Below are 15,288 nucleotides of genomic sequence, written 5' to 3'. Positions count from 1 at the left end.
TCTGGGGGAAAAAAAGTTAACGGAAGTGGAAGCAGATGTAACATTTAGCCAGATGCCTCTGCTCATCTTCCCTTGAATGTGACTATTTTAAGAACAAGGATGATCCCACTTTGTCTCCTTTCGAGAATTGCTGACTTATTTGGCCCCACGTTTCCTGAAGAAGGTGCTTTGTAAGAAGTTTTGCTCCTTTTTCGAGCTCATTTGCAACCCTCCTGGCCCCTGCCCTGCTTTCTGCTGCCATATTGGCTTTTTTGTTGCTGTCGACAACACGGAAGAAGACAACCGTTGTTCATGTTTGACTTATTAAAGTCTACGCGGTGCTGGGTGCAGCACATACAGGATTGGGGTCACCCACAATTTACAGGATCACTCATAGCTCCCATTCTTTTAAAAAAATTTTTTTTTCAACGTTTATTTATTTTTGGGACAGAGAGAGACAGAGCTTGAACGGGGGAGGGGCAGAGAGAGAGGAAGACAGAATCGGAAACAGGCTCCAGGCTCCGAGCCATCAGCCCAGAGCCTGACTCGGGGCTCAAACTCCCGGACCGCAAGATCGTGACCTGGCTGAAGTCGGACGCTTAACTGACTGCGCCACCCAGGCGCCCCCATAGCCCCCATTCTTATCAGTAGTATGCATTTCCACGTTGGACATGGGCTGAACTCCTGACTGTAGGTCTCTCGTGGACTCATTTCCTTAACAGTGATTCATTATCAGCATGCAAATCTCCTGGTGGGGGTGGGACAAGTGGCTCAAACCACCATCTTCTGTGTTCTCAGGCAAATGTGAGCCATCCCGTGTCTGAAGCTATTGGAACTGGTGTGCGTGAAAGCCATGGAACTTATGAGAGTAAAAATGTGACTTCTGAGATTTGCCTTTCACCTTCTCCTTAGCACTTCATCCAGGTTTGCCTCTTTGGTTCCTTCTCTGGGTACAATGCACCGAGCACACAAAACTCTCGATGGCCAGCCACGGTGCTTGCTAATCAGGATGCAAAGGAGAAGAACAGTGTTACAGAAACACCAGGACGGTAGTCAGATGGCGTGGGGTCTGGGGCTCCTACTACTAACCGGCTGTGCGGTTTGCCTGAGTCATTCAACAGCTCTGTGCCTCAGTTTCCTCAACAGCAAAGCAAGGAAAAGGGAGTCAGCCACCACCACAGCCCTTTTTGTGATAACTTTCTTTCTTCCTCACATGGACCAATGGTTCAAGTCAATGATGGAAGGCAACGACAGTGTCAAAGAGCTCCCTGAAGCAGCAAAGATCAATTTACAGCCAGCAGAGTAAGTGATAAACATCCTCACCTCTTTGAAGACAATTTATGGATGGTATAATGAGAAGAATTTATTTTTTTTTTTTAATTTTTTTTTCAATGTTTTTTATTTATTTTTGGGACAGAGAGAGACAGAGCATGAACGGGGGAGGGGCAGAGAGAGAGGGAGACACAGAATCGGAAACAGGCTCCAGGCTCCGAGCCATCAGCCCAGAGCCTGACGCGGGGCTCGAACTCACGGACCGCCAGATCGTGACCTGGCTGACGTCGGATGCTTAACCGACTGCGCCACCCAGGCGCCCTGAGAAGAATTTATTAATACGAAAACTGCCTTACTCAACCATGCTGGATAGCTAGGAATTAAGTACAAGTACCTTCAAAATATTCTTACAGATCAGCTTTAAAAAGTGTTGTGGGTTCATGAGGGTCCAGGGTTGGATCCTTGAGATAGAAACGTATCCACTTCACTTATGGCTCCTTCTGGCTATTTAGTGACAACCAAGAGGGTAGCTCATAGCTGGGACCGAGAGATTATGAGAAACTCCCCTTGGCAATCCAGTGGGTTGTAGACGTCAGACTGTCACCTGTGGGTGGGATATGGCCTGCAAATGTTTGCTTAGCCAGAAGGAATACGTTTCGAATTTTAGTGGGTTTCCAACATTGAGAAATTCGATTTTTATATAAAAATATGGATTTTGAAGCTCTGTTTGAATACCATAAGATCCAGAAATTACATAGCTTCTGAATGGTGACAACTGACTGCAGCGGAATGGCAGGTGTTCTTTTTAGACTTGGGATGTTCCCTCCAGCACCCTCCATGCCCTGCCCCTCCCCGTTATAATCTGCAAAGTGGGGTTCACTCGACCTTCCCTCCCTGTCCCCTCAAGCATCTATACTTGCAAATATTTTTAATTTTTTTCATGTTCATTTATTTTTGAGAGAGAGAGAGGGAGAGGGAGGGAGGGAGGGAGAGGGGCAGAGAGAGAGGGAAACACAGAATCCGAGGCAGGCTCCAGGCTCCAAGCTGTCAGCACAGAGCCTGACACAGGGCTCGAACTCACAAACCTTGAGATCATGCCTGAGCTGAAGTCGGACGCTTAACCGACTGAGCCAACCAGGCGCCCTGCAAGTGTTCTCTTAAACAGTGAGGGAGGGGAGGAGCCAAAACTCATGGCTAGACAAGCATCTGTTTCCCCTTATTCTTCTTCCTCTCCATTAGCATCAATAATTAATTAAGTTTGGGATCAATTCTTTTTATGTCTTATCAAAAATGGAAACTTTTGTTGAAAGCCAGCTGTACGTTTCCAATCTAATACCTGTAATTCACGTGTGCCAGGCAATTCGATAACATTCCCTGGTTTAAAACAAAATGTCACCTACTATCGGAACGTGGATAGAAGTGGATGGATGTTTTACTTGTGGTCAGAATGTGCCAGCACTATTGTTTAAGGTGACAGTTCTTGGAGTGTAGTGCCAATGCTTCCTTGCTTCCATCTTTAAAATGTTTTCTTCTTATTTTGCTTTTGGTGTCCTATCCATGAAACACAAGGTCAATGGCCCAAAACTTTCCCCCGTGGGTTCTTTTAGGGGTTTTACAGTGTCAGGTCTTATGTAGAAGTCTTTAATCCATTTTGAGGTGTGAGTGTGTGAGTGTGTGTGTGTGTGTGTGTGTGTGTGTAGTATAAGGTAAGGGTTCACTTAATTCTTTAGCACACAGGCACCCAGGTCTCCCACATCCCCTGCTCCCCACCAGTGGGTCTACACCCCATCTGCTGGAGCACAGTTGCCCTTCCAGAGCTGGCTGAAATCATCTAGAAGCTTCTTCTAGTTTTTTAAGCACTTTTGTTTTAGGAATCCTCATGAACAACTGCAGTACATTTTATCCAATAATTGTTAAAGTTTAGTTCCTTTGCTCATCATATGCCTCTTACTTCTCTTTGGCCAGCCCTTTTCTTTTGTTTAAGCACCTCTGTGTGTAGTTTTGTTTTGTTTTATTTTCCAGGGCAGATGTGTGAATGGTATATTTTACATATTTGAACATTCCCAAATTCCTTTTCCTGCCCATTGTATTTATTTATTTATTTGATTTTTATTTTATTATTTATTTTTTTAAATGTTTATTTTTGAGAGAGTGGAAGTGGGGGAGGGGCAGGCAGAGGGGGACAGAGGATCTGAAGCGGGCTCTGTGCTGTCAACACAGAGTCCCATGCGGGGCTCACACCCATGAACTGTGAAATCATGACCTGAGCTGAAGTCAAACTCTCAACCAACCGAGCCACCCAGGTACCCCTTCCTGCCCATTTTATGAACAAGAGCTCAGGATGGGCAGGACTGAAACTTAGAAACCGCTTTCCATCAGCAGCAGTTTATGGACTTGTTCTGCTGTTTCCTGAACTGTTGTTGCAAAGTGAGAAGTCTGATACTACTCTGAGTATTTAAAATAATAAGAGAAAAGGAAAGAAAAAAGAAAAGAGAAAACCCTCCACATACCCTTCCTTCTGCCCCATAACCTTATGTAATTTCTAACCTCTGAATCATCGAATTTCATTAGGAGCAATTAACTTCCTGGCTTTCCCCAAATTCTTACAAGACATTCAATACTTCTTTCCTCTGTAATGACTCAACGCTTGGTGGGATTTTTTTCTATTATATCTTTGGTTATTTTTTCCCCTTCATCCTTCCCAGTCTCCCCTCGAACCTCCACACGGCAGAATGCGTTTCTGGGATCTAGTATTCATGTCTCTCAAGTTTTGCTGGAATGTTCATTTCCATCCAGTTGTGGTCTTCTGGGTAATCCTGCTGTATCTTCCACATTCCTGTTTGGTGGTATGCTGTCCATAATTTTGCCCAAACAAGGACACTTCTGAGAATGAAGAGAAGGGCACTAAAAATAAAGATCAGGCCTTCATTGATCTTTGTCAGGCATTATCCAGGGCTTTCTTGGAAAACTGGGGCTTATAATTACTGCATCTATTCAGTTTTTCTTTTGAACTAAGAAAAATTAGGGGAGGGTATATATTTTGATGAGTCAATTTACTTTTTCTTCTTTTTTTTTTTTATTAAGCTTTTAGTTTTAATTCCAATATAGTTAACATGCAGTGTTTAATGTTAGTTTCAGCTGTACAATATAGTGACTCAACAGTTCCATATGTCACTCAGTGCTCATCACAAGTGCCTTCCTTAATCCCCATCACCTGCTTCACCCACTCCCACCTGACCCCTCTGGAAACCACCAGTGTGTTCTCTGTAGTTAAGAGTTTGTTTCTTGCTTTGCTTCTCTTTTTTTTTTTCATTTTGTCTCTTTCATTTGTCTCTTAGTTCATTTGTTTTGTTTCTTAAATTCCACCTATAAGTAAAATCATACGGTATTTGTCTTTCTCTGACTGACTTATTTCACTTAGCATCATACACTCTAGCTCTATGCATGTTGTTGCAAATGGCAAGACTTCATTATTTTTAATGGCTGAGTAACATTCCATTGTGTATATATGTCACGTCTTCTTTACCCATTCATCAGTTGAGGGACTCTTGGGCTGCTTTCATAATTTGCCTATTGTAAATAATGCTGCAATAAAAATAGAGCTACATATATTCCTTCTAATTGATGTTTTCCCCCTTTTTTGGGAAAATACTCAGTAGTATGATTACTGGATGGTAGGGTAGTTCTATTTTTAAATTTTTGAGGACCCTCCACACTGTTTTCCACAGCAGATGCACCTGTTTATATTCCCAGCAACAGTGCATGAAGGTTCCTTTTTTGTCCACATCCTTGCCAACACCTGTTGTTTCTTGTGTTTTTTATTTTAGCCAATCTGGCAGGTGTGGGATGATATCTCATTGTAGTTTTGATTTGCATTTCCCTGATGACGAGTGATGTTGAGCATCTTTTCATGTGTCTAGTGGCCATCTGGATGTCTTATTTGGAGAGATGTCTCTTCATATCTGCTGCACATTTTGTAACTGGGTTGTTTTTGGGCGTTGACTTGTATCAGTTCTCCATAAGCTTTGGGTACTAATATCTGATCCATTTATCAGATATGCCATTTGCAAACATCTCCCATTCTGTAGGTTGTCTTTTTGTTTTATCGATTGTTTTTTAATTTTTTTTTGTAATTACATCCTTCATCACTTATGCTACATACACATCCTAGGCTTTGGACTTTGGAATTAACTCTCAGTGTGATCTATTTCTATTTACTTTTCAAAAAATTTTCAATGTTCTGGTCTGCAGGTAACCCCTTCCTGGTGACTCAGTGGTGCCATTTATTTTTTAATTTTATGTTTCTTCTACTATTTTACATATGTACTCAGGAAGCTGTCCTTAAGGAAAAGATGCTTTAGGAAATGTGATGGTGGTCAGGAGCAAAGTGGCTGGCTGGAGTCGGGGCAGTGGGCATAAAAGGAGAACGTGGGTCACAGAGGCACCATAGTTGCACCGAATGGTATTATTTATTGTCAATGCACATTTCAAGTAGAATGCTGTCAGGAAAGACTTCTCATTTTGCAGAAGATACCTTGTCACCTGGTGCTGGAACAGCTCAGACATTTGCCCCGTGAGGGGGAAGGTGTCCAGTGGGAAAGTGGGAAGTGTCTTTCTGAGGGAGAGGCTTGTTTTGTTGTCACTGAAGAGCAACGAGGCTCCTGCTCAGTGACTTGCTTGGGGTCTGGGAGCTTTTACTGATGAGTTTAGCATCTTCCAAAGTATTCATGTAAATTATACTGATGATACAACCTGCCCCGAGAATCCCTCTCCTTGTTCTTGGTACCCACAGCTTCAGAGGGAGTAGCTCCAAATGTCTGAGAGATTGAAGAGATGTTCTTCCTCACAAACACACTGGCAACGCTCCACGGAGTCTCAAACTTGGTTCCAAACATTCGCTTGGACAAACTCAAAATTAAAATAGGGTCTCCCAGGTTAATGGCTTGGAAACTTGGTATAAGAGACGCCTAGAGGATTACGTGCTTTTCCCTTTTCAAATCTTGTTGCACGGCATCAGTATTGCCCCATGTTTGAAGCGAATAATACAGTTTCATCAGCGAGGATGCAGATTATTATTTTTCTAGCTCTGGCACTATCATTTACAGTTATCTGAAATAATTTCAGTAGAAGAGTATATTTCATGCCTACGTTGGATGGGCCGGGATGTAAGAGGGTGCACCTGCTTAGATGTACACTGAAGGACTGTGTGTGAATGGGCATCACCCCGGGGCCACTTTGGAGGGATCTGGAGCTTTCTTCTCCTCACTTCAAAAGATGTATGACTGGCCGAGTTGTCTTTCAGTCAGAAACCTTAGGCCACAAGCTTCCCTCGGGATACTTTCTGTAGTGATGTCAAGATTAATAGCTTTCCACTCCCTCCAGGAACAGATGTGTGGTAGGTGGGCACCACCTCCTCCCTCACTGCTGCATGTGGCAGACATGACCAACCAATCGTTCACCTCCTCCCTGTTGCGTGTGGCAGACATGACCCACCAATCGCTCACGAGGCTCTTTCTTGCTGAGCCTGGACTTGGCCAAGGCATCCTTCTTATGCACAACACTGCAGCCAGAGACTTCCAGTGCGGAGGAGTTGATCTTCAAGGCTGAAGCCCATTTTTCATCCCTGCCACTCATGGCTTTGTTTTGACTAAAACTCATGGAGAACTAATATAGTGCCTCGGTGTACATTTCCCCCTCTGTTATATTCCTCAAGGTCAGAACATGGCCAGGGCAGCTGAGAGCACTGGGCATCTGATGGAGTAGAGGCAGAGAGGGGAAATGGCACAGAAGGAGGAAATATCCAGTGCTGATGAAAATAAGAAAATTTGGTTCCTTCCTAACTTCCACCAAGAACCAGCTGTGGAGGGCCCTGTAGGCATCTGCCCTTCTGAAGTCACCAGGTACTTCACCTCCATGCCTCACACATGGGTGAGCTAAGGTTCTGTGACTCTGGCAACTACAGTCACTTCTGGAACTTTCTATCCTGCTAGTGTGAGCGCAGACCCAGGGCTTCTGGCACAGCCTGGTGAGGTATGAGGATGGCCACTCATATCTGGAAACACCGAGTAAGGGATTTGCTTCACTAATTTCACAGAAGGTAACCATCTGTCATGTTAGCCCCACCTTCTGGATGCTGAGTCAGTAGGTGGAGGGTGGCTAAGACACTCTCCTTTGATCACTGAGGTAACGATGATGACGATGGTGACTGTGGTCACAATATTAGTTATCACTTATTAGGCATTTGCTGTGCCTTGGACATCATGCCAAGCAGTCCACGTGCATTACCTCCGTGAATCCAGACAAGAGCTTTGTGAGACAGCTACTGTTGTGGCCCCAGTTTTCAGGATGAGGAAGTCGAGGGTTTGGCAAGGCCAGCCAACGTGCCCGCATCACGAAGCTAGTGAGTGGAGGGGCCCAGCTTCTAGCCAAGTCTGTCCAATTCCATCCTTCATTGCTCTCCATTTCTGTGATTTCTCTTTCTCCATGGCAGCGATGGTGATGATAGAGCCCCGAGCATTTAGTAGTAAGAAAAGCAGTAATCGGGATACAGTCACTCGCTTTATTTTAAGCTTACATATTTTGTTTCAATTTGACTTCAAGATGGAGAATGCTGTCTTGATAAATCAAGTCGCTGACTCTATGGCCGAATGTCTTAACCATTGGCAAATGGCTCCGTAAATCACAACTTAACAGCAAAGGGGGGTGAAGTCCAGACCGCAGCAGGATTCATAACAAAGGTTCTCCACTCAGAACACGACGAAAAGCTCGAGTTCCACCATGTTTGGTTCCAAGAAAAAGAAGTTTACTTATTAACTTTTAAAAATAGAAAACTGTTTTTGATATAAAACAGCAAATGCCTGATTCATGCACAGGTCCCATTTTCCTGGTGAAGTTTCGGTGTTTCTTAGAAACAGGACTGACTGAGTCCTTCTGACAAACTTGGAGGAAAATGAATCATGTGCTTGGGATTCAGTTTGAAGAGAAAAATCCAATTGTCTAAACAGAGGCTATGATTGTAAAACTCAAATTATGTAAACTGGGTGCTTTGATTCAGTTGCACAGTGGCTCTCCTGGATGAATTCAGCTGGGGAGGAGAAAAATCCTAACAACTTTTCAAAGCTCCATGTGACTCGGGTATTCATTTGACTTTCTGACACGGAGGAAGAATTTCTGGAGAAAACGTACACTTCTTCCGCCAACGTGCCAGCGTTATCTTCCAAAAACATGGTTTGGAAACTATCACTTTCTGCAGAGGCCCCTCTCACTCCTTCTAGAATGTGGTAAAGCCATTGGGAACAGTCTCTGTCACAAAGTCTCACGTGGTTGCCCTTAAATTTGTGTCCCTGAGAAAACCAACAACAGTTCCTTTCCTCTCTTTCTTATAGAAGAAGGTGAATGGAGTCACAGAAGGGAGGTCCTGTGGGTCAACTGTATCTCCCCGTGAAAGATATGTTGCAGTTCCAACCCCAGTACCTGTGGATGTGACCTTATTTGGAAATAGGGTCTTTGTAAACGCAATCAAGTTAAGATGAAGTCGACTGGAGTAGGTGGGTCCTCACCTGTGGTTGGTGTCCTTACAAGGAGAGAGAAACTGGGGTCCAGAGACACAGGGCCACGTGCCGACGAAGGCAGAGATTGGGGTGTGGGGCCCAGAGACACAGGGCCACGTGCCAGTGGAGGCAGAGGTCGGGGTAGGACATCTACAAGGTGGGGAACACCCAGGATCACTGGCAGCACCAGGAGCTGGAGGGAGGCATGGAGCAGGTTCCCTCTCAGAGCCTCCACGAGGAGTCAGCCCTGCAGATGACTTGCTTTCAGACTTCTGGTCTCCAGAACTGGGAGAGTATACATTTTTGCTGCGTTAAGCCCACTGAGCTTGTGGTCATTTGCTACAGCAGCCCCGGGGAACTAATACAGGAGGTAATTTTTCTTTAAACATGACACTGGGGTCACCCAAGACTCACGTCACAGCTCTGCGGGAGATGCAGCCTGGCTTCTGATCTGGGTGCTCCAGGACAGCTGAGGAACCAGTGACAGTTTCTGTCACACATGCTGGTCTGAAGGTGCCCACGCTGCCTGGGCTTGTTCATCCCAAGGGTTGATAAAAATTGACCCTTGCCTGGGGCGTCTGGGTGGCTCAGTCGGTTAAGCGTCCGACTTCAGTTCAGGTCATGATCTCATGGCTGGTGGGTTCAAACCCCGCGTCGGGCTCTGTGCCGACAGCTCAGAGCCTGGAGCCTGCTTCGGATTCTGTATCTCCCTCTCTCTCTCTGCCCCTTCCCCACTCACACTCTGTCTCTCCATCTCTTAAAAATAAATAAACATTAAAAAAATTAAAAAAAAAATCAACCCTTGGCCTGAAAGAAGGTCTGGGGGATGTATCAATCAGGCGTCCATTGATCGATCAAAGACCAAGTGTGCAAGTGTGGAACAGTATGTTCAGTGTAGGGAACTCTAAGATCTCTTTGTGTTAGAGACAGATAGCAAGCAATCAGAAATGGAAACATAAACGTCAAATATTATAAGGAATGTATTTTTCAAACTGTGAAGAGCTGAACAGAGTTTAGGTATTTCTATCACCACCCATCTTACAGGGTCACTGGGGAGACCAGCAAGTGTAGAAACTGAAAGCTTGCTGGGTTTTCTGGAAAATCGCTGTAAGATGTCACATCGTAATGCAGTATTTTGAATGCATCTGGCTTCACTGCTAGACCCTAGAGATCGGAAAAGAAATCTAAACATCTGTGTACTTATTATGTAGGTGAGTTTCTACAAGGTTCCACTGTATCTGGGTTTACAGGCACTTTTCATGCAAGCCTTCAGTGGCCATCTGAAACCCATGACTTTTTGCTAGAAATACCGGCACAGGGAGATGGGACCCAGCTAGGTAATGAGTGGATGTAAACACTGCAAACATTTCAGTCTTGCCTTACCTGTGCTATTTTAATCGATGGTGTGCAAAGGTATGAAAATAATTTATGCATTTAAAAGTTTTACATACTTAATAAAAATTAAGAACTTAAGAATTATAAACAAATACAGAAATGAGAAGCCTTGAGACAGCACAGAATAAATGTTAAGGAAGTGTCACAGGAGAGGGCACCAGATGATAAGACTAAGAGGAAATCTGTGACGATGAGGGTGGAGGTTATGGTCTCACCAGGAGAAGGACAACGCATGGAAGGGCCAGTCACAGACAAGCATTCACTGCAGACGAGTGATGGGCGACAATCAGCTGGGACAGAGGGACAGTGTAAATTAAGGGACAGAACCATCGCAGATAAACTCGGCAAAACCCATCACAGCGGAAGGTCCGCAGGCAAAGCGGGAGGAGTTTAGATGGGGTATCTCAATTTTGTGGTCTTACAGCCGCTTGTGTGGTCCCCAGCCCTGTGGACTCCCCCAGCGTGACGGCCTGCGGCCGCTCTGATTAAGCCCTTGCTTTGGCCGCTGGGTGTCTGCCGTGCCCTGGTTCTAAACCCTTGGTCCAAACCTCCCCCTGCACGATGGGCCGAGCCCTTCTGAGTGTGGGAGCGTTCACAGATTCCCCTTCCCCCAGTCACAGAGAATCCTCTACTGTCATTACGTTTTCTTCAGCCTGGAAGGGAAGGACTTGTTGTTGTTCTGGCTACATCTTAGGGGCCATGTTAATCTACCCGAAGTGTCGCAGGAGCAGGGAAGGAGAGCCTCTTAGAGCTGGGGGTGGGGACACTGTTTTGGTCAGAGGTTCGTAGGAATCTCTGGAGTAGCGAGTAGCGTTGGGGTGTGAAAGCAACACAGGGGAGGGAGTTTAATCAATGCTGCTTGGGTCCACTTCAATCTCTGCCGAGAGACATGGGGGAAAATAAAATCACTGAGAATTAATTTTGGTTGTTAAATTGGACTTCTTAAATGCACGCCTCTGCTGGACCGATGGGGGCTCACAGGCCGTCGGGGGGGGACCCTCCACGCGATCTCAGCATGCCCACCGCTCCTCCTCACGCTGCATCCCCCTCCCCCCGCCCCATGACACTGCACTCGACACTCTGAATCCCACCCTTGCCCACGTCTGAGATGCCACCTCATCTTCCCTTGATTCTTCTTCCCCCACAAAAATCCCAAGCAATCAAACTGGGTGTAATCATCCCCTTCTGAAGTCTCACCCCCATGACAGTCGTCACCACCGCTCACGGGGCTAACCGGCCCTCAGCGCAGGACGGGGATTCGCTTTCGCTGCGGCTAAGTCCGTGGTTTTGTACATTTATGTTGCTTCGTTTGTCTTTTAGAAAGTCCCTTTTTAAAAATGAGGGTTTGGTCAGGCTTTGGGGGAAAGGTCAATTTGGGCATTCAAGTTACTTTCACCAGAAAATAGGTTATCACACAAAAAATATATACAGAGACATTTTGTAGAGAAGAGGGCTAGTTTCAGCTTACCTTACGATAAGGCAACATGCTCAATATTTAAATGGGTTTTAAATAATGGATCCTTGTCTGGGAAGTTCTTTAAATGCACTTTGACTTTTCTCTTCTGTATTTTATCATGATGTTTCTGTGTTTCCTTCTGGGGACAAGATTCCAGATGCGTGACTGTGTAGCTCTGGTCAGACTCTTGTCTCAGCTCCTAGTGGGTCGGTTTCCTGGCCACATAAACCCTACATTTTCCCAGGCTGTAATTTCCCAAAGATCCTGCCACAGGGCGGCAGGTGTCGCTGGCCCGGTAGCCGGGAGACCTTGATGCTGGTTCCCTGTGCATCACCCAACCTCCTGTCGACGGATGAAGCCAGTGGACTGGTTCTTAGGCTCTCTCCTCTTTCGGCCACTTGCTGTCTAAGAGGAGTTTGGTACCACCTTCCTTCGAGGGGACTGGGGGAGGGGGTAGCTACAGTTGTAATTCAGAGGTTCCCCATCGTCTTGGGAGAACGTCTGGGGCTGAGCCTGTGGTGGTCAAGGGGCCGAGTCTTCCTGGCTTTTCACGATTTTGGAAGATACTCACAAAAAGGGGATGAGGTCACGCCCTGGTGTGCAGCTGGCGAAGGCCGACGAAGACAGTGCTGTCACAGACATTCCTCCTTCTGCACCCGTGAGTCGTGGGCCTGAATTTGTCCCGGTCCCAGTCAGTTCCACCTTCAGCAACGTGGTCTCAGGAGCTCTTGAGACACGCTTTGTAACAACCGCATTTATTTGTGGATTCAGACCTTGTCCTTCCAACATATGACGACAAGACGCAAAGACAATGGTTTTTCCACCGTGGGGCATGCCCACTGCTTCGTGTATGCTGATGGGTGTGATCAGGAACTTTCTGGGATAAGTTACCCCCACGTTAGGTCATAGGACGATAATTTCTTTCTGCCTGAGACTTCTAGATCACCTCGACCCTTAAATATGCTTAAGAAGTTGAGCTTTGAGAAGTTTATTACCTTTATAAATGGCGAAGGTTCGTCAACGTGTGGGACACTTATCTACTTCCTAGGACTTTTTGTTTGGAGAATGTGGAGGAACTCTGGGATTAAGTGGCCTAGCGGGTAAACGCCCTGATAAGCTGTAAACCGCAGACGGTCCAGTAACCCTGCTCGCGTGAGCCCACCTGGGCAGGTCCCTGCCTGGTCTGGGACGGGCTCCCACCGCCACCCCCCTGCCGGTGGCCGGGATGCCCGCGGATCTCAGCGCTGACGTAGAGGCGGGTCCAGAGGGCCGCAGCCTACCTTCGCACTTGAGGAGGAAGAAGTCTGCACTGTGGCTGAAGGATGCACTGAAGTAGGTGCAATTCTCCACCAGGTCACAGGACATGCACTGCCTGTTGAAGCTGCCCACCGTGCTGGCGCTGGAGGAACAAAGACGGCGGGGTGTGAACCCAGGCGGCGAGGAGACCGGCCCAGGGCGCAGGGTCCAAACCCCCAGCTCGGCCTTCGGGGCTGGTGGCTTCTCTCCTTTCAAGGGTGCTCGCGAGTCCCTGACGCTCCACGGTGGGACTTTCTCCCGCCTGTCCCCCCGGGAAGGCCCGAATGCTCTGCTCTGTTCTCCCCTTCCCTGGCGGCCAGGCCCCCCTCGGAAGAGCTCACGGCACTTGTGCTCGCTGGGTGCACACGTGACAGTGCACGCTTGGTCACCTGCGCCTGTGCATGCCCCCACTGGGAAGGGGAAGGCACACAGCGCCTGGTGCCGTTGTCTAGTACTTTGGACCCACACCTCTGGTCTGAGAAGATGGCTCGCTCTTTGAGAACAGGAGCTCGTCTTCCGAATCTCCGAATTTCCTAGGAGAACCTAGCACTGGTGCATGACGTGTCAGGAACCCCAGGGGCATGGGCTGAACCGGGCTCTGGCTGCTTCGGGGCCACACGGAGACGTGGAGCTTCTCACTTGTTGGGGGGGGGCGGAGCAGGAACCCAGGGACCACGCGGAACAAGCACACGCTCACGTCAAGAAGGCCTGAAATGTGTTCCCCAAAATGAAGATACCGAGGAGGCTTTGCATATACCTGGAGGGGGTTCCTGCCTGAGCACTTTGCTGGGGAAGGTTCCCTCCCCCCACAGGCCCCGCAGGAGACCTGCCCACAAGGGTGATGGTAGCTCGCGCCCAGGAGAAGACGGCCTTCTAACGGTATTCATAAGGCGGAGGAAAAGGGAGGCGGTCCGTCTCGAACCCCTTCATTCTTGGGGTGACAGGACTGATCTAAGTAACGCTGGCAGGCACGCCCAGCTACACGGAGCAGCGGGCCTGTGACCACGTGGGTTTGCCAGAGTTCTCTCCCCTCCAGAGGGACTCCCCTGTGCTGGCCTTCTGTGCCCTCAGCACATGCACCGGTGGGCGGGAGGGGACACGCTGGTCCTCCTGAGAGGGATTCTCCAGCGTCCCGCGGCAGGGAGGGGAGCCAGGCGTCGGCTCCATCCAGCCTGAGTCACCCCCTTGGGCCCTCGGGTCCCCACGGGGTGGCAGGTGTGCCTGTGGGCTGTGACCAGCACCCACCGACCTTCTAGTCTGGGAAACACGGAGGAGGTAAGAGGTTGTGCTATTTCCACGTCTGGTGATCTCAGTTCAGAACCCAAGGCTTTCCCCGGTGGGAACAGTGACTGGGGCAGGTGACAGGACCTGATGCCAGGGAGAACAGACCCTGGAAGAAGTTGCCTCTCCAGGGTTCAGACGGCACCCTTCCTCTGCCTCGTCTGGGGTTCCGGATCTGACCGCTGTCACAGCAAGACAGTGGCGACACAGAGCCCGTAGAGGGCCTCCTCCCCGCCCGACACGGGGCACGCCTGACCCGACTTGCCTCCCATCAGCCCCCCGTGGGAATGAGCCCGCCACATCACATTTGCATAAAGTTGAGAAGAAAGAGGCTGGGTTATCAACACGAGAAAGTACGTCGGGGGTGGGGAGCAAACACCCCACGTTGGACAAACGCAGAAAAATCAAGCTTCAAATTTGGTGGCCTCTGCATTTCTCGTTATTTGTCTCCGGACCTTACAGCTGCCTCTGTGGCGGTCCCCTGCGCCCCCCCCCCCCGGGGGTACCGTGTCCCCGCACGAGTCACCAGGCCTTCTGAAGGCGGAGCCCCGCGTGCGGCCGGCCCACGTACCTGTAGAGCTGTCGCCTCCGAGGCAGGTCCTCGGTGCTCAGGAAGTAGCTGCAAAGACCGGGGGGGACAACAGGGATTAGTGGTCCCAGGGTGGGCTCGTGTCCCCTGCAGGGCTCTGTCTGCAGAGGCTCCCCGGGACTCTGCCCGTGCGTGGTGACGGGACCTCCTGTCCCGCTCAGGCCCAGCCCAGGGCGCGGGCGGGAGAGCCACACACCCAGGGGCCTCACCGGGGCTCCACCGGGGCCGAGGACGGTGTACAACTGGACTCAGGTGTGGGCATCCCTTTACAAGCCGTTGGCCTCCCGGAGGGCCGGGACCCGAGCACCCTCGACACCAGTCCAGACGTAAAGCCTGGGGCAGTGGTGTTCGTCTGCCACTGGAGCGTGGGCCCCCGGGCCCTGGTCCCACCACCGGGGAGGACGAGCGGCATCCCGGGCCTGGCCTCCACCGTCGGAGCTGAATCCTGGCTCCCTGTCACCGTCTGGATA

The 15,288-nt window shown here is 48.7% G+C and overlaps 1 protein-coding gene across 6 annotated transcripts in view; it reads right to left on the bottom strand.

The window, feature by feature from the left end:
* DPP6 (dipeptidyl peptidase like 6) overlaps positions 1-15,288 on the bottom strand; it is a 949,991-nt gene that overhangs the window by 50,860 nt on the left and 883,843 nt on the right. For 5 of the 6 annotated variants that reach the window (XM_045053301.1, XM_045053300.1, XM_045053297.1 and 2 more), the window contains exons 15-16: positions 14,801-14,848; positions 12,933-13,051 (exon numbers count right to left, since the gene is read on the bottom strand). In XM_045053301.1, coding sequence (XP_044909236.1) covers positions 12,933-13,051; positions 14,801-14,848 — 167 coding nt within the window. Of the gene's footprint in view, positions 1-543; positions 980-12,932; positions 13,052-14,800; positions 14,849-15,288 lie in introns of those variants that run through there. The other variant, XM_045053302.1, reaches the window with a different exon arrangement.

This window comes from Felis catus, chromosome A2 (assembly GCF_018350175.1).
Source record: "Felis catus isolate Fca126 chromosome A2, F.catus_Fca126_mat1.0, whole genome shotgun sequence".
Classification (NCBI taxonomy): domain Eukaryota; kingdom Metazoa; phylum Chordata; class Mammalia; order Carnivora; family Felidae; genus Felis; species Felis catus.
This window is presented reverse-complemented; position numbering and strand designations above follow the sequence as displayed.